Below are 18,418 nucleotides of genomic sequence, written 5' to 3'. Positions count from 1 at the left end.
TGGGGCTCATTCTCAAGACCCTGAGATCATGACCTGAGCCAAAATTGAGTCAGGCACTTAACCAACTAAGCCACTCAGGAGCCCCTAAATTGATTTATTTTTCAAGAGGATTTTCTACTACTGCCATGAGTGGGAAACTAGTTTCTCTTGTCAGTAAAGGAAAAAGGGGGGGGGGGGGGGAGGAACTAAAATAAATACCGAGAGGAAAACAGTATTAATTTCTATCTACAATGACTGCCTGAACCTGAGGCCTGCTGTGTCTTTGTATCCAGAGAGGCGTGAACATGAGGTTGATGCTTCAGTCAGGATCACACTAGAACGAAGTGTGGTCTGATGATGTATCTGAGGACCAGCAAAACTGTGTGGCTCCCCGGTGTCCACGCTCCACCCACACTTTGGGACAATGGACATAACTACCCCCTCTCATGGGGCAGTGTTCACCGTGAGAAGCCCTCCTCCTCCAGAACGTGGGCACTTGGCAGGCCTGGGGGTCTCCGTGTGCCCAGCATCTGGCCAGGTAGGTGGCAGCAGGCTGAGAGAGGCAACCAACGCTTATAGACTCAAAACTTTAATCAGAGAACCAAAGAGAACCAAAACGCACACATGAACGGCATTTCCGCACTGCCCCACAGCAACACAGGTCAGTAGTTACAGAGACTGCCCCCACCATGGCTGCCAATTTTCCACAGGGCCTCTGACCTCTCTCTTTGGTGTCAAAACTCTCGTTGAACACACTCATCAGTCCGAGTTCCTGCCTCTGTTCTGCCCCTTTGGTAGAGAACAGGCCCGTCACACAGACTACACAGCAATTGGAGGGCGGGGACCACGTGCGGGGAGTTAGATGTTTTGGCCATTTGAAAACCAGTATGTTCCCACCGTGGTGTGGGCCCAGTGGTCAGCCAATCAGTTCTTAGTTACAACAAAACTAACCAGCAGAACTCAAGGTGTGAGGTTTAAAAAGCTCAAGAGCACAGAGCACATATTCCTAAGCTTTTGTAGCACCAAAAACATGAAAGATATCACAAGTGTCAATGTCTTCATTAGATTCTGTTTGTGCTTCAGGAAACATGTCACTGGTCATTCAGTGGGTGAGACACAAAAACCCAGAGCTGAGGAGGTATCATCAAGAGGGAGCTGATCGTGTGGTTCCACAAGGTGTCTCAGCTGTAGAACAGGCCTGGCCAAGGTTAAGCAGTTGACTTGAGGGCTCCAACAGGATGGTGCCCTCCCTGGGCTCTCCAGCACTCCGCCACAGTCCCAGAACTTGCTGTGACATGAGGGAATTTAAGATGTCACTTGTCAATGAATGGTACTTCTCTGTGGAAATGGGGCCATCCACTTCCCTTTGATTCCAGAAGTTTCCAGGCAAGGGCAGGGCTTACCGCATTGGTATTCCCTACCCTGGAGCCTGACAAAGTGCCTGGTGAGTGGCTGGCTTGAACAAACAGTACATGAGGAATATGGTAGCTGTCATTTCTGTATACTAGAATTTCTACCACCAAGGACATCTGTGAACTCTGTGGCAATATAAAATGCAGCTTTCCCAGATGAACCCCACTGCTTCCAGTACCATTAACTCCCACAGCAAACTGGGCCTCATGCTGTATAATCAACTTTAAATTATGGGACGGGGTGACATGTATATGTGGGAGGGTGTCCTTTTGAGTGGGAGGTTTTGGAGGTTAGGAGTGGAAAGTTCTAACTAGTTGGTGTTAGTTTACATGCTCTTCTTGGCTTCTGTGGGTTAATTAAGAAAGTACAAGAGCAGAGGGAAGGAAAAGACTAGACTTTTTTTTTAAAGAAAAGAGCAAGGTGCTGGGTTTCGAGAACCAAATTTAGCCAGGGGCATTTTGGAGAAACCTTTAAAAATGAAAGCTATGTGGGGCACCTGTGTGGCTCAGCCAATTGAGCATCCAACTCTTGGTTTTGGCTGGGGTTGTGATCTCACGGTTGTGGGATCAAGCCCTACATCAGGCTCTGCGCTTAGCACAGAATCTGCTTCAGATTCTCTCTTCCTCTCCCTCCCACTCACTCTAAAATAAATAAAATCTTGAAAAAAAAACTATCTAAAAAATAAATAAATAAAAGTGATGAAAGGGCACCTAACTGGCTCAGTCAGAAGAGCATATGACTCTTGGTCTCAGTGGTCAGTTCAAGCCCCATGTTGGGTATAGATATAACTTAAAAGTAAAATCTTAAAAAAAAAAAAAAATGAGGGGCACCTGGGTGGCTCAGTTGGTTGGGCATCTGCCTGGCTCAGGTCATGATCTCAGGGTCCTGCGATCGAGTTCTGGGTCAGGCTCCCTGCTCAATGGGGAGCCTGCTTCTCTCTCTCCCTCTGCACCTCACCCCTGCTCGTGCTCTCTCAAATAAATAAATAAAACCTTTTTAAAAAATGAAAGCCACTGCATAGTTTTAGCAAGAACATTAACTGCACTAAATAGAGGATTGCTAATTCTTCCCTTTTCAATATATTTGTCGTGTATTGTAAGTATTTGTAGCTCACATTTGGTGAGTACTTGCTATGTGCTGGGCACTCAGTTCAAAGTGCTTCTTTACATCTATTTATTTATTCTCACAACAGCCCTCTGAGGTAGGTAATTGTCTTGTGCCCATTTTACAGATGAGGATGCCCTAGGAGGTCCCATGACTCTCCCCAGATCACTCAGGTAGCACGTGTCAGAGCTGGGATTTAACTCAGCCAACTGGCTCGGGTCTACCTCTGAATTCCCATGTTCTCAACTACTGTGTTTTCATGAAACTCGTGTACAAATTTTCTAATCACTCTTTATGGATAAAGAGATCTATTTATTTGGAGAGAGGGAGCTTACAATGTGATTTCAACTTTAGGACTCAGATGAACCATGTTCAGATGTCTGGGAGTTTGCTGCCACCCAGTACTAGGAAGTATTGCTACTTGTTACTTTCTACTTAACTCCTTGTTACCTGTAAGTGTGAACTTGCTGATGTCTGCTGAGACCTGCAGCAAAGGGCTGACAAGGTTGACATTGCTAGTTTCTCCTGGGTGTGAACTCTCTGGTGCTGACTGAGATGGGCACTGAGGCCAAAGGCTTTCCCACACACCCTACAGGCATAAGGCTTCTCCCCAGTGTGAACTCTCTCATGCTGCATCAGATTTGCTTTCTGGGCAAAGGCTTTCCCACATTCAGCACACACATAAGGCTTCTCCCCAGTATGAATTCTCTGGTGAACAGAAAGGCACGAGCTCTGGCTGAAGGCTTTCCCGCATTCCTGACAAACATAAGGCTTTTCCCCGGTGTGAATTCTCTGGTGAACAGAAAGGCACGAGCTCTGGCTGAAGGCTTTCCCGCATTCCTGACAAACATAAGGCTTTTCTCCGGTGTGAACTCGCTGGTGAACAGAAAGGCACGAGCTCTGGCTGAAGGCTTTCCCACATTCCTGACAAACATAAGGCTTTTCTCTGGTGTGAACTCTCTGGTGTTCAATGAGTTGAGCACCCATGCTGAAGGTTTTCCCACAGTGACTGCATTTGTGGGATTTCTCACCTGTGTGATCTCTCTGATGCTTAGAAAGGCACAAGCTCTGATGGAATGATTTTCCACATTCGTTACACTCAAAGGACTTCTTTCTAGAATGAGCTTTATGATGCTGAGTAAGGTAGTTACCAGGGGCAAAGGCTTTGTCACATTTGTTACACTGAGATAGTTTCTCTGCAGTGTGAATTAACCAATGTTCTGAGAGATGTGCACTTTCACTGAAGGTCTTTCCACATTCATTACATTTAAAGGGGTGCTCGCTTTTGTGGACAGACTGATGTTTGGTAAGGGAAGTGCTGCGGATGAAGGCCTTCCCACAGTCCCCACATTCATACCGCCTCGCCCCAGAGTGGATGCTCTGGTGGCGAATGAGCTGTGTACTTTGGCCAAAGGCTTTTCCACACTGGTTACACTCAAAGGGTTTCACCCTGGTGTGAACCCTCTCGTGCTGAGTCAGGTATTTGCTGCGGCTAAAGGTTTTCTCGCATTTTTTACACTTAAAGTGCTTCTCGCCGATTCTTGGTTGCTCTCTCTGCTCTGAGTCCTGATTCAGGATCCTCCTGCTCTCACCAAGTCCTTGTTTTTCTCTGGTGTGAACAGTCTGGTGGCAAGTTAGGGTGGAGCTGCAGATGAAGCGCTCACCACACTCCTGACACTCATAGGGGGTCTCCACATTGTGCATTTTCTGGTGTTGGACAAGGTGTTCATTGTGGCTGAAAGTTTCCTTGCATTTGGCACAGCTGTAGGGCTTTTCTGTGGCATGGATGGACTGGTGTCGAATCAGGTGGGAGGGCCGGCTGAAACTCTTGATGCATTTGTGACATTTATAGGGCCGGTAGCCAGTGTGAATCCTCTGATGTTCATTAAGGTGAGTGTTCCGGTAGAAGGCTTTCCCACACTCACTGCATTTGTAAGGCTTCTCTCCACTGTGAACCCTCTGGTGGATCTTTAGGGTTGAGATATTCCTGAAGGGTTTCCCACACTGATCACACTTGTAAGGCTTTTCTCCGGTGTGAACAGACTGGTGTTTGACAAGCAGCAAACTCCGCCTGAAGGTCTTCCCGCATTCCTGACACTCAGAGGGCGTGTTCGCAGCATGGATTTTCTGGTGTTGGAGGAGGTATTTGGGGAAGTTGAAGGTCGCTTTGCATTTGGCGCATTCATAGCGTTTCTGGGTATGGGTCTTCTGATGCTGACTAAGATGAAAGGTTCGGCTGAAACTCTTGCCACACTCGCTACATATGTAGGACTGACCCTCCGTGTGGGTTTTCTGATGCTCAGCAGGCTGTAAGCCGAGACCTGACAGCTGGTCACCATCTTGATTCTTAGATGGTTTTTCTCCAGTGTGAATTTTCTGATGCCACAGAAGGTGTGTATTCTGACTGAAAGTTTTCCCGTACTTGGTACACACACAGGATTTGTAGCCTGTGTGAGTCATCGGAGGCACAAAGAGGCAAGAACTCTGGCTGAAACATTCCTCGTACTCTTGATGTACAGTGGGTTTCTCTCTAGTATGAATAATCCAGTGCTGGATAAGGTGGTAACTCTGGCTGAAGCTCTTCCCACATTCACTACATTTATACAGTTTCTCCCCTTCCTGGACAGTCTCCTGCCGGCTCTGGTCTAAGTCACAGCCAAAGTCACTCCCATGTTCTAGAGACGTAGCTGGTGCCAGGCTCTTTTCAGGAGGACTGTGAATCACAGAATCCTCTCCTGTGGAAAGGAGAGACTCAGGATCAAGGTCTCTCTTGAGTTCGTGACTCCTGCATTCTATGGGACTTTCCTTGTTGGTAGCAAAGTCAGACCTCTGAAAACTTTCTGGATCCTCTAAGATACTATCTAACCAACTCTCGCCTACACAGACTTTCTCCCAACTGGAGTTCCAGAGGCCATCCTTGGAAAACGTCTCCACGATCTCCTGGGAGAGTTCTTCTTCCAAGAAGTCTTGGGCCAGAAGACAGTTCTTGACCTCAGCTGTGTCTGAAAGAGAGAGAAAGTGTAGCTGTCTCCCGTTCCCAAGGGTAAAAAAGTCTGGAGCTGCAGGGTGAGAACACAGACAAGAGGGAGAACGGGTGATGGCTCCTCAGTAAGCCTGTCCTCAAGGTGATGAAGGAGAAGGGGCCAAAGTCGTGACCTGGCTGGAACTAGCATCACAGGAAACAAAGAGCCCATTTCCAGGACAGTTAAGCGGGGAACTGGGCAGCCACAGGGGCTCCACTGGGAAGGGGAGCCTCTCAGCAAATACTCTCTGCCATTACCCCCATCAGCTATGGCCCACTTCCTGGAGAAGGGCACTGTTCAATGGGGAAAAAATTATAAATAATAGTAACGCAGTACCGTTATTACCACCGGAGGACAGATTTGGTTGGTAAAGGCACAGCTACGTGTGCTTGGAAACAGCATATGTTGTTGAGGTGGCCGGATTCTGTGCCTGGGCTGGTCACCTATGCACTTGACAGGAGGCTATAGAGGGTCCACATTCATGAGCTCACGAGCAGTGAGCCAAGAACAGAGCTGCATCCTGACTGGGTGGTGGAGGCTGAGACCAAGCCATGCGGCCACCCCCCTGTGATCTCTGATTCGGGGGCCCTTCTTGTGTTAATGATCTGACCATGAGAAAAGCCTCCTGTGCCCCAGGCAAGGCCCCTGCTCTGCCTTTTCCCACTGGGGACATCTCAACCAGGTTCATACCCTCACTGCCTAACCTGCTCCCCCCGGAGGAAGCACAGCCTAGGAGAGACCCAAACAAATGTTCTTGGCTGCATTAAGGCCTGGGCTTGCATTATTCACAGATGCAGCCCCCCGCTGTGCCCTGTGGGACGGACTTGTACAAAGAGGGGTGAAACAGACCGGGGGTTCACAGGGCTCAACAGGCACAAGGCAGGAAGGTGGACAGACTGAGTCAGGGCCTGGAAGGCCACCTCCTGCTCAGCCTGAAAAGATGGACGAGGGGACAGAGGAAAGGCACCAGAACAGCCGCATGCTGAACACTGATGTAGACGGAGACAAGACAGGCCGGCAGAGGGACGGTCCCAACCTGCCAGGATGAGCGGACAGAAGCCAGCACATGGCAGAGTGACACTCATCAGTCCAGGGTCAAGATGTCTGGATAAACATTCTGGATCTGGATGGAAGTTCCAAAGATGGATGGCACACAAGGGGCCATGTGGCACGGGCCCACCGCCCTCCCCTCCCTGCCCACTCACCAGGGCCCGCCGATTCTGGGCTTTCTCTCACCCGGACCTTCAGCTCCTCGGTGCCATCTGTATGGGAGGTCAGTTTGGGTTTGGAGGGGTCTGCAGGCAGAGAATAGCACTGTCATCAACTAGGACATGGAGGACCAGGCAGCTGCGTAGCGAGAACCTCCTGGCTCTCCTGCCTAGCCAATGCTTTATCCAGCGTACTGCTCCTGAGGGCCAGACGCTGCACTGGGCGACTCCAGGGACACCTGCCCTGCTGGGTTCCCAGTGGAGGAGAGGGACGCAGACAGTCACGATCTAGGACAATCGGAGCTGTGACATCCGGGGCTGGGGATACAAAGGACTTGCAGCAGCTCTTGAGGCATGAGCGGTTTGCCAGGTGGAGAGGCTCGTACTTACTCAGCCATCCGTGGCTCACGCATTCACCCAGGGAGCACGCATCACCTGAGGCCTCCACAGGCCGGGCCTGGGATGGAGCATGCCGGGTTCCCACAGCCCAGTCAGCCCCACACGCTGCCCCCTGCAAACTAACTCCTTAAGGAAGGGAGCAGAGTCGTAATACTGGGGGTCCGAGCTACAGTGGAGGAAAAGCCCCTTCTGGCTTGAAAATGAAAGGGCCGTGAGCCAACCAATGCAGGCGCCTCTAGAAGCTGAAAAGGGGCAAAGAAACACTCTTCCCTGGAGCCTCCAAAAGGATCGAGCCCTGCCAACACCCTGATTTTAGCCCCGTCAGACCCATTTCATACTTCCGACCTCCAGAACTGTAAGAATTGTTTTAAGCTGCTGTGTTCGTGGCATGAGTAAGAGCAGCCATAGGAAGCTAATACGCTGCTCGGGTGTATACACACATGTGCAGGGGAGTCAAGGGAAACATGCATTTACTGTGTCCCGTAGTTTAAAAATAGAAAAGACACAGAGGTCTGAGCCAAGCTGCTTCTATAGCACACATTGGGCAGAGTTGAGAGAAAATCTGCAAGGCTGGCCCTTGGCTGGTGTCTGGGAACCTGGATTTGAGGAGGGTGCCAGATTTCCTGTGCCCCAAGGGTCATGCTGAACACCTGCTTCCCTTCTGGGAGTCTAGAATTCTGGTACATTCCAGGCAGAGCACGCCTCTGTGACCAGCCCCCAGTAAAAATTATGGGCACTGAGTCTCTTTAACAAGCGTCCCTGGTAGACATTTCCCATGTGTTGTCACCTTGGTACACAACCTGTGGGACTCCACAGGCAGAGGGCTCTGGAAGCTGGCTCTGGTTTCCCCTTTGCTGCCCGTGCTGGGTCTTTTCTCTAATATGTCGTGGCCAGGAGTACAACTACATGCTGAGTCCTGCGAGTCCTCCTCGTGCACCACCAAACACAGGGTGCTTGTGGGGACCTCAGCATAGCTGAGATGGTGACTTCCCCTCTGTGGACCTCGATTTCAGAAGGGCCCACAAAACAGGGAGTCAGACTTCTTCGTGGGGGGGATGGTAGGATTGAAGGGCAGTTCTCAGCACTGACCCAGCATGAGACACGGCTCCTGACCCAGCTGCTCCTGCATTTACTGAGCTGCCGCTCGGTGAGTCCCCACAGCAGGTACAGACTGTTCCAGACACTGGGGATATACCCGTGAGCAGCATGGGCGAACAGTCCCTACCCTCAGGGGGCACCCGTCCCAGCTGCAGGAGACAGAACATCAAATGAGCAGTTAGCAAGTGCAGGGGTGGTGGGTGAGCAGAGCAGGAGACAGAGGAGGACTTGCTCACAGGCCGTCCTGGGGGCAGGGAGGGGACAAGTCTTCCAGCAGAGGGGAAGGCAGACGCGAGGACTCTGCCTATCAACTTTACAATGACAAAGAGGAAAGTGCTGACGAAGCCAGAGCAGCAGGTGGGGGTGATCAGGGTTTCTCAACCTTGGCACTCCTGACATTTGGGGTCGGATAATCCTCGGCTGTAGGGGCTGTCCTTGCATTCCAGGACATGTGGCAACAAGCCTGGGCTCTACCTCCGAGATGCTAGGTGCATACCCCCCACTCCCAAGTGCTGATAATCAGCAAGGGCATTGCCAATGTCCCTGGAGGGGGGTTTGTGGCCAGAACTGGCCAGCTGAGCACTGTTGGGCCATGTTATGCTCGTTCTCCGGCACTCAGGAGCCGGGAGTTTATCCTGGGGGACAGGAGCCACTGAGCAGGGCAGTGACCAAGCCCCCGGGGCTGGAGTGGACACTCACTCAGCAGGAATAGGTTCTGGTAGTTGTCCAGCGCTGTGTCCCAGAACAGGTCCCCCTGGTCCAGCCCCAGGTGCTCCCAGTCCTCCAATGTGAAGTCCATGGCCGCATCCCCAAGGGGCACAAATTCCTGAAATGTGACACACTGTCAGTGACACTGGGACTGGGGTCAGGGAAGGACCCAGTGGCTCACTCCATGCAGCCCGCTCTCAATATACCAGGCCTTTGACAAAAATCATCTCCTGGGAGTCCTGAGACATAAGAGACTGGGCATCCCCATATTTTATAGGCAAGATATGGAGTCTTGGAGAGGGGACGTTGAGGTCCCCTCAAGGTCACACAGGCAGGACTTAAATCCACGTCTGCCTGTTGCTAAAATCTACATACTGTGGCTCTTGCTTTTGAGTGTTCATTCAAGATTTTAAGTTATTATGGAAAATTTCAGACATATACAGAAGTAGAGATTTGTTTGTAACAGACCGCCATGTACCCATCACCCAACTTCAACCCTTGTTAACACTGGTCTATTTTGTTCATTAGGTTTTTTTGCGGGGGGGGGGGGGGGGGGAGACAAAATATTTCAAAATGAATCCCAGGCAGCATCTGATTTCCCCTGTGAATACTTCAATATTTACAAGAGAACTCCTTAGTCACTGAATACCTAGACCATATTCAAAGTCTGAATGTAGATTTGTCTGACATCTCAATGGTGGTTTTTTCTTTTTAATTGTAAAAAAAAAAAATGCCACTTCATCCAGTGGCATCAAAGGCATTCACATTATGCAGCCATCGCCTTGCAGAACTGAAATTCTGTCCCCTTTAAACACCATCTCCCCACCCCCAGCCCCAGCCCAGCCCCTGGCATCACCATTCTGCTATGATTTGACCACTATGGGTTCAATGGTATGTTTTTCTGGCTGGCTTGTTTGAATCAGAAGCCAAAGTGGCCCACGCCCTGCACTGGGTTGACATGACTCTGAAGGTTTTTAATCTACAGCTGTACCCTCTGCCCTCTCATTCCTCCACCGTCCCTCCACCGTCCCACATTATAGACGTGGCGATTCCTCTCACTGTCATCTGGCTGCTCCTTGGCCCACTGCATCTCCCAGAAACTGCTTGGTAAGTGGCCTGATTAGATTCAGTACGACTTCTGAGGGGAAGCAAGAGCCCTCATAGGTGGTGCTGGGTCCATTTTGGGCTGCATGACTGCCTGAGGCACCCGAATGTCCAACTGTAAGTGACATCATCTTTCTTAATTTGAAAACTTCCTAGTGAGTAGGTACTTAGAACAAACCCTCAAATACTTGAGAAGTATTGATAATAAAGGGCCAGCCTTTGGGTGCCTGGGTGGCTCAGCTGGTTAAGCATCTTACTCTTAATCTCAGCTCAGGTCTTGATCTCAAGGTCATGATTTCAAGCTCTGTGTTGGGCTCCACACTGGGTGTGGAACCTACTTAAAAAAAGGGTTGAGGTGGCTCAGTTGGTTAAGCGACTGCCTTTGGCTCAAGTCATGATCCCGGGGTCCTGGGATGGAGCCCCACATCAGGCTCTCTGCTCAGCAGGGAGTCTGCTTCTCCCTCAGCAGGGAGTCTGCTTCTCCCTCTGTCCCTCACCCCTCTCTCTCTCTCAAATAAAATCTTAAAAAAAAAAAAAAGTGCCAGCCTTACCCCAAGCACCCCGTCTCCAGGAGGACCCATGGCTCTCTGATGTGCTCCCTCCAGACTGCTATCAATGCACACAAAGGCATGGGTTTTTTAAAAAGATTTATTCATTCATTTGAGAGAGAGAGGGAGAGGGAGAGGGCATGAGGGGGAGGGGCAGAGAGAGAGGGAGTAAGACTCTCAAGCAAGCTCCATGCTGAGAGCAGAGCCCAATGTAGGGCTTGATCCCATGACCGTAAGATCATGACCTGAGCCAAAACCAAGAGTCAGACACGTAACCAACTGCACCACCCAGGTGCCCCTACAGGCATGTTTTACCTAAGAATGGAACCTGAGTCTCTAGTTGGGCTTGGCACCTGGCCCCGCTACCTTCCGCTGTGGATGACCACTGGCAAGTAAGTCACATGCCCCTTCTGAACCCTGATTCCTACCCCATTAGTAAGATGGGACTAATGAGCCCCATGGCATGAGTCGCTGCTCCAAGAAGCAACTGAGTCCTCCTACCATGTAGAAAGGACCCAACCAAAGGGACCAAAGGACAGTTCCACACCTCTCCATCCCCATCACAAATCTCATCCAGGAGTCCTCACTCACCAATTCCTTGAAAGCAGGATTGTCCACAATTTATAGAAGGTAAGATTGAGGCCCAGAGAATCAAATTCACCTGCCCCGAGTCACACACTCGCTAAGTGGGGGCAAAGGAGTGAGAGTCCCCTGTGTGACCCTAGGAAGCCAACTAGTTAGAGGCATGACTTTGTAGTCTGTCAGGCCCCCAAATCAAATTCTGGTTCTGCTATTTATTAACCATGGGACCTTGTTATTCCCTGTCTCTAAGGCCCTGTTTCCTCATCTCTAAAATACTGCTGCTGTGGGGATGCAGTGAGCCGAGGACCGTCTGCACAGCACCACCCATCGTCCAGGGACCACTGAGCACCTGCTCTGAGCCTGCCTCATGCCAGGCATATGGCAGAGCAGAGAAGAGTCTAGTTCTTATGGAAGTTAGTCTGGGTGTGTCATATTGATATTTGTGGAAAATGCTTTGTAAAACTCTTAATAACAGTCAACACACACATGTGGGTATGTTAAAAAAAATGCTCATCTTCAAAGGATGATAGGAACTGATCTTATATTGAAAATTGGTAAATAAGAGGAAAGAATCAAGCATTTATCCCACCTCTGCTATATGAACTGTACCAGTGGGTTACCAAATAGAAGATGAAAGGAAATATCTTTTTTTTTTTTTTTTTTTTTTTTTTTAGAGAGTGAGAGAGTGCATGCAGCAGGGGAGGGGCCGAGGGAGAGGGAGAGAGAATCTCAACAGGCTCCACGCTCAGTGCAGAGCCCAATGCAGGGCTCAAACTCAAAACCCTGAGATCATGACCTGAGCCAAAACCAAGAGTCAGACACTTAACCAACTGAGCCACCCAGGCACCCCAAGGAGGTATCTTTTTATAAGAGTATTCCAACTAATGAAAAGGAACGAATTAGAGCACCACCATCTTGCAAGCCCTGAGGAATGCAGAGATGAGAAGGCAGTAAGTATCAATTCCTGCCAGGATCACAAAAAGAGAGAACTGGACATTCTGGGCCTCCCCGAGTTCTTTTTTTTTTTAAGTTATCCAATCATTTTTTTAAAGATCTTATTTATTTTTTGACAGAGAAGGACAGCACAAGCAGGGGGAGCAGCAGAGGGAGATGGAGGAGCAGGCTCCCCGCTGAGCAGGGAGCCCAACGTGGGGCCCAATCCCAGGACCCCAGGATCATGACCCGAGCCGAAGGCAGACACTTAACCAACTGAGCCACTCAGGCACCCCTCCGAGTTCTCCCAAAAGGACTGGCTGAGGCTGATCTAAGCCCCTGAATCCAGCCACCAACTGGGAGCATGCTACACAGCACCAAAAGTAAGTAACCAGCAAAAAAAAAAAAAAAAAAAAAACCAGACTGGGAGAAATTCTACAGGTCAAACAGCCCTGGTTCTTCAATGGACAAACTATTAAGAACAGAATGGGATAGAGGAGGAACCTATATGTTAAGAAACCCCCAAAACATTAAAAAAAGAGAAGGGGCAACAGGGACATGCATTTGGGTGATAAAACTATTGTTCAAAAAACCAGAAGGAAGGGGCGCCTGGGTGGCTCAGTTGGTTGGGTGTCCAGCTCTTAATTTCTGCTCAGGTCATGATCTCAGGGTTGTAGCATGGAGTCCAGCATCAGGCTTCATGCTGGGCATGGAGTCTGCTTGAGATTCTCTCTCCCTCTGCCTCTACCCCCACTTCTCTAAAAAAGGAAGTGATGACTACAAAAACCAGGTTATTTATGGGTACACGAGAGGGCTCTAGGATGGCCAAGGTCTCACTCTTGACCTGGTTGGTGTCTGCCTTCACTAAGTCATTCATTTGATGTGCATGGGTTTCTGCATTTGTGTTTTATTTTACAACGAAGATTTTGGGGCACCTCGGTGGCTCAGTTGGTTGAGCGTCCGACTCTTGATCTCAACTCAGATCTTGATTTCAGGGTCATGAGTTCAGGCCCCGTGTTGGGCTCCGTGCTGGGCTCCGTGCTGGTCATGGAGCCTACTTAAAAAAAAAAAAAATACAACAGAAAGATTTCTCAAAAACTAAGCGTATTAATTAAGCATATTCTAAACAGGACCCTCCTCCTGGAAAAAGATAAAAGGTGGAAGGGCAGAGGCAGGGAGATGAGCAAAAAGATGAATTCCATGACCCAGGTGAGAAATGAGACAGGGATGGAGAGTGGGGTGGCAGGACAATATGTAGACATTCTGATGATGGTGCTGACAACATTTCCTAAGAGATCAAATGTAGCAGTGAAAGAGAGGAGCCCAGACGTCTCTAAGATTTTAGCCCAAGCAACCGGAAGGATAGAGCTGCAGCTTCCGGAGACGTGGGATAAGCAGGTTTCCGGGCAGAGTCTGAGTTTGGTCTGGTGCGAGTTAAGTTTCAGATACCCTTTTAGACCTTAGACATAACAGTCCCCCAAAGACATCCACGTTCTAATCCCCAGAACCCACAACTGTTACCTTGTATGGCAAAGGGGACTTCACAGGTGTGACACGTTAAGGATCCTGAGATGGGGAGGTTCTCCTGGATGATCAAGGTGAGCCCTAATTGCCATGACCAATATCCTTATAAGAGGCAGAAGGAGACAAAGGAGGGAGAAGGCAAGGTGATGACGGAAGCAGAGGTGAAAGGGATGTGACCATGAGTCAAGGAACACAGGTCCCTCTAGAAGCTGCATGAGGCATGGAAAGGATTCTCCCCCGCAGCCTCCAAAAGGAAGGGGCCCTGCAGACACCCTGGCTTCAGATTTCTAGCCTCCAGAACTAAGACAATACATTTCTGTTGTTCAAGGCACTTTGTTACTGCAGCCCTCGCAAACAGACACGCTCTTACCCCCCCATAACATATGAGCTACATGATGGCAGGGACCACATCAGCTGGTTCCCTAGTGTGTCAATACAGCACCTAGAACAAAGCCTACCTGTAGGAAGCATGTGGGGGCATGCAGTTCTGACAGCTGTTTCGGGACAAGGATGGAGCCAAGAGGTAGTGGGGCTGAGTGATGGGGACGATAAAGTGGGTCTTGGTCACACTGCGTGAGCTGGCGGATCAAACCAGCACCCCCGCTGGACTTTTCGGTTATGTGCCCTACAGAATCTACTGACAGTTTAAACTGGGTTGAGTCGAGTGTTCTGTTATTTGTAGTTGAAACTGTTGCTGTCTATATACCCTGTCGGAAGGGATTAGCCAAAGAGGTTTTCTCACCAGGAACCAGATTAGAGAGTCTCAAGAAGCTTCCTTTCCTGGACTCCTTGACTTTGCTGGACAGCAGCACCCCTGGAAATAGTGGTGGAGGGTGTGGGAAGACCCTGGACTTGATTCGTGGGGCACTGGGGAGCCACAGAGTTTTTAGACTGGCCAGTGACAAGGTCAGAGCATGCATTCATTCATTCAACAGTCATTTCTCCTGTGTGCCAGACCCCTCTGAGGATGCTGGAGGCACAGAGGTGTCAGACCCTGTCCTTGGCCTGGAGGGGACATTCAGGGATGCTAAGAGCATAAGGAGATAGGGCTATAACAGAGGGCAGTATCCAGGGCTGTGGCCAGGAAAGGGCGTGAAAACACTGCCTTGGAGTTAGGGAAAGCTGCCTGGTCGGGTGAGATATTCAAGTTGGATCATTAAGGATAAGCAGATATTAGCAGGTAGAGGAAGGTTTTCTTTCATCATTCAAGCAATGCCTCAAGAACTCCTGTGTACTGGGCCTGTGCTGTTCCCTGGGGGCCCAGAGGTGAGTCCCAATCAGTACCCATCCCCAAGGAGCACCTTGTCTGGTGGGGCTGACAGACAGGGGCAGGAACAACCACATCCAGGTGGATCTGTGCTATGGTGGAGGCAACAGGGGACGCTATGGGAGAGCAGAGCCGGGAAGAGCTGACTGCCCAGAGAAGGTGGGGGTACTGAGCTGTGTCTTGAAGGCTGTGTAAGACTTAGCAGCCAGAGATGGCGGGTAGGGTATTCTGGCAGAGGGTGGAGCCTGAGCAAAGGCTGCAAATCTGGAAAGTACAGTGTAACATTTTACCACCAGGCCAAGAAAGGAGTTTTCGTTACTTAGGGAGACAGAGAAGATGCCGTGGAAGGTGGTGGGACTCAGATCATGCAGGATTGTGCTGAGATATGTGGATTTTATCCTATAAGCAGCAAGGATTCCTGGAAGGGTACTGCATAGGGAAGCAATAGTATAAAGAGAGAATCACTTGGGGGCCACCAGAGGACAATGAGCCCAGAATAAAGGCAGGCCAGCTGTGCAGGCTTTGGGGATGACTGATTAGGACAGAGGGGCCCTCAGCTCACCTCAGTCACAGCCAACTAGGGCCCAGCAGCTGGAGGTCTCATTTAAGCTCCCTCTCCTTCCCCTCCACGTTCCCCACTGGTAGAGATGCAGGGGGGACAAGGGAGCTGGGGCAAAGTCTCCCTTCCTCCAAGGGTTGACTCCCTGGCCATGCTGGATGAACCCCCAAAATGTCCTGAAGTAGGAGGATCAGGCTGGGGGCACCTGGGTGGCTCAGTCGGTTGGGCGTCTGCCTGCCTTCAGGGGCAGAAGAAAAAAGGAGGATCAGGCTGAACGTGAGCCTCCCTGCAGGAATCACAACAACTTTGTATTGGGGTGCCTGGGTGGCTCAGTTGGTTAAGCGACTGCCTTCGGCTCAGGTCATGATCCTGGAGTCCTGGGATCGAGTCCCACATGGGGCTCCCTGCTCAGCAGGGAGTCTGCTTCTCCTTCTGACCCTCCTCCCTCTCATGCTCTCTCCCTCTCATTCTCTCTCTCAAATAAAGAAATAAAATCTTAAAAAAAAAAAAAAAGAAACTACCCCAGCCCTTCCTTTCCACTGTGCATCAGAACCTACAAAGCAACTTCATAACTGTTCTTGGCACTTGTTACGGTCAGTAGATACGTGTTTGGGAGAGGTGCCCATTTAAGGTGGTGGGATCTTCCCTCTTGCTCACTACTGTGTCTCAGGCCCAGTACAGTAGATACTTTTTACATGTTTTCTTGACAGGACACAATGTCTAATTGAAACCCTGGGATGACCTTTCTGGGATTTCTGATCTACCATCTCTAGGATCTCACCCAGGTGAGTTGGCCTCCAAAACCTGCTATTTCTACAACAGCAAGATTCCTCCAACTATTTTTTTTTTAAACCATGACCCACAGTAACAAAGACAATATATACCATTACTACTCCTTCACACACATAACTAAACAAAAGCTTCATGAAATAATACTGAATCTTAAAAAATAGAATGTACCAGGATCTTTTCTATTCTGGTCTCTTCTATTTTACTTCATTAAAAAAAAAAAAAAAAAGGATTATGGCCACTGCCCACTGAGCTATTTTCATGATCTATAATATACAAAACACTGTACCATAGGGCTATTTACACATCGGTAGCCCTGTGAACTTCCTAATCAGCACGTACCTATGAAGTGAGGAAACTACCCCTATCACAAAGCAGCAGGATTGTCATAATGACCGGCCCACAAGTCTTAAGGCTCTGGAGCCAGATGTGCTTTGAAGTTCAGAAATTTTCAGATTTTTTGGAAGGTGATATACCATATATACAATATATTTCTTTAAAATCACAGTGCAGTGTGGGACAAGCAGCATTTTGTAATTGAACATGTCGATATTTCTAGAGTAAAGGGTATAAATATTCACTCTAGGTAGGATAATTAAAGGTTATCACTTTTAGCAGTTCCAGTCAGGTCTGGACACGAAATTTATGGAAAAATATGATCTTCAGGGCTTTCCAGATTTTGACTGCAGATTAGGCAATGTGGCAGACTTGTAAGTGCTAACATCTACTCATCAGTGTCTTCCTCACATGACGGAGGTTAAGCCTCAACTTGTGAGTATAATTTGGTCCACAGATGTGGTGTTTTTTTGTTTGTTTGTTTGTTTTTGTTTTGCCCACAGCGTTGGCAGATAGGAGGTTTTGAAATAAATTATTTTAAGTAGTCTCAAAGTTATTTCGCTTAAAAATTATATTTCCAGTGTCCAAAAAATCCTAGATTTGGCCCGCTGATCTGTCAGTTGGTGCCTACTTAAAGCGACCCCCCCTTAGATGGGGCAAGTGCTCCCTGATGCCCCACAGCCCTCCTCCAGACAGGTTCTCTCCTTTAACTTATCTGCCTCTCAGAGACATCTGAGCTTGAGACCTCCGTCTGCAGTTTTCACATCACGTTCTGTCCACATCTCATACACTTTGAGCCATGGGACAGAAGAAACAGGAGCCCGACTGTGAAGTTCAAGGTCACCCAGCCTGTCAGAATAACTCGAGCCGAACAATTACAGGACTGAAAAATCTTGGGCCCTGGAGTTGGGAAGTCTTGCTGCTGCTTAGTGTGGAGCCATGGCTAGATCTAGATCATTCACGCTCTCTGTGCCTGGTTTCCACATGTACAAAATGGGACAAATGAAACAGATCCACAGTCCCGTATCTGTTCATTCTAAAAACCAAAAAAGCTCTGAAAACCAGAACTTTATTCATAAACTGACAGCAAAACGAACCCGAACCGCCACAGGATGAGTGTAGTGTGAAGATTCACGCCTTTCCCTGCAGAAATCAATTTCCAAGAATTGCCCCAGATCCCTCTGGGGTGTTGACTAACTATAAAATATGCACCCTTTTAACTTTCTAAACTATGAAAATATGTGATTCCCGAGATCCTGCCAAGGGAGCCGATAAAAGCGAGGAGCTGCACTTAGCGCTGCTGCGGTGATCACAGAAGGAAATCCGAGAACGGCGCGGCGGCCGCCACACAGGAGGCGCTCGAATGTGAAATACTTCGACCTCGTGAAGAAGTCCTCCCATTCATTCATCCCTCGAGATTTGCCTCGCTTCAACTTCGAGCAACTCAACCACTCCTTCGGCCTCAGACTCCTCGCTCAAAATAAAATCTAACCAATCCTCTCAAGGGCTCCGGTAAGGACTGGAAACCGTTTCAGGTTTCCAGAAAGCCCGGCCCGGAACAGGCTCTAAACAAGACAGCCTTCAAGACCTCACCTAGACACCTACCGCCCAAGACGGCGCGCCCTTTGCCGAAATCGCCCCGTGAGCATTCCGTCACCCCTCAGGAAGGACCGAGCCCCCAAGCCTCCGAAGTACTCAACGACGCCACCCTCGGCGTCTCCTCACCTGAAGACTGTAGTCCGCCGGATTAACAGACGCTACTCCCGCCGAGAAAAAAACGCTGACCCAACTCCTCTCGCTAGCGCCTCGTAACCACTTCCGGCGTCGCGTGAATTTCCTCAAAC

The 18,418-nt window shown here is 49.4% G+C and overlaps 1 protein-coding gene across 1 annotated transcript; it reads right to left on the bottom strand.

Annotated features, from left to right (window-relative positions):
* Nucleotides 1-2,288: 2,288 nt before the first annotated feature.
* On the bottom strand, nt 2,289-18,408 carry ZNF473 (zinc finger protein 473). Its single transcript, XM_027617281.2, is given in 5 exon segments — nt 2,289-3,012; nt 3,014-5,498; nt 6,725-6,814; nt 8,924-9,050; nt 18,300-18,408. Coding segments are annotated over 4 exon segments (2,745 nt in total). The 5' UTR covers nt 9,024-9,050; nt 18,300-18,408; the 3' UTR covers nt 2,289-2,942.
* Between the last annotated feature and the right edge of the window lie 10 nt (nt 18,409-18,418).

Source organism: Zalophus californianus, chromosome 17, assembly GCF_009762305.2.
Source record: "Zalophus californianus isolate mZalCal1 chromosome 17, mZalCal1.pri.v2, whole genome shotgun sequence".
Classification (NCBI taxonomy): Eukaryota; Metazoa; Chordata; class Mammalia; order Carnivora; family Otariidae; genus Zalophus; species Zalophus californianus.
Note: the sequence above shows the minus strand (reverse complement) of the source record. Positions and strands in the feature narration are given on the sequence as shown.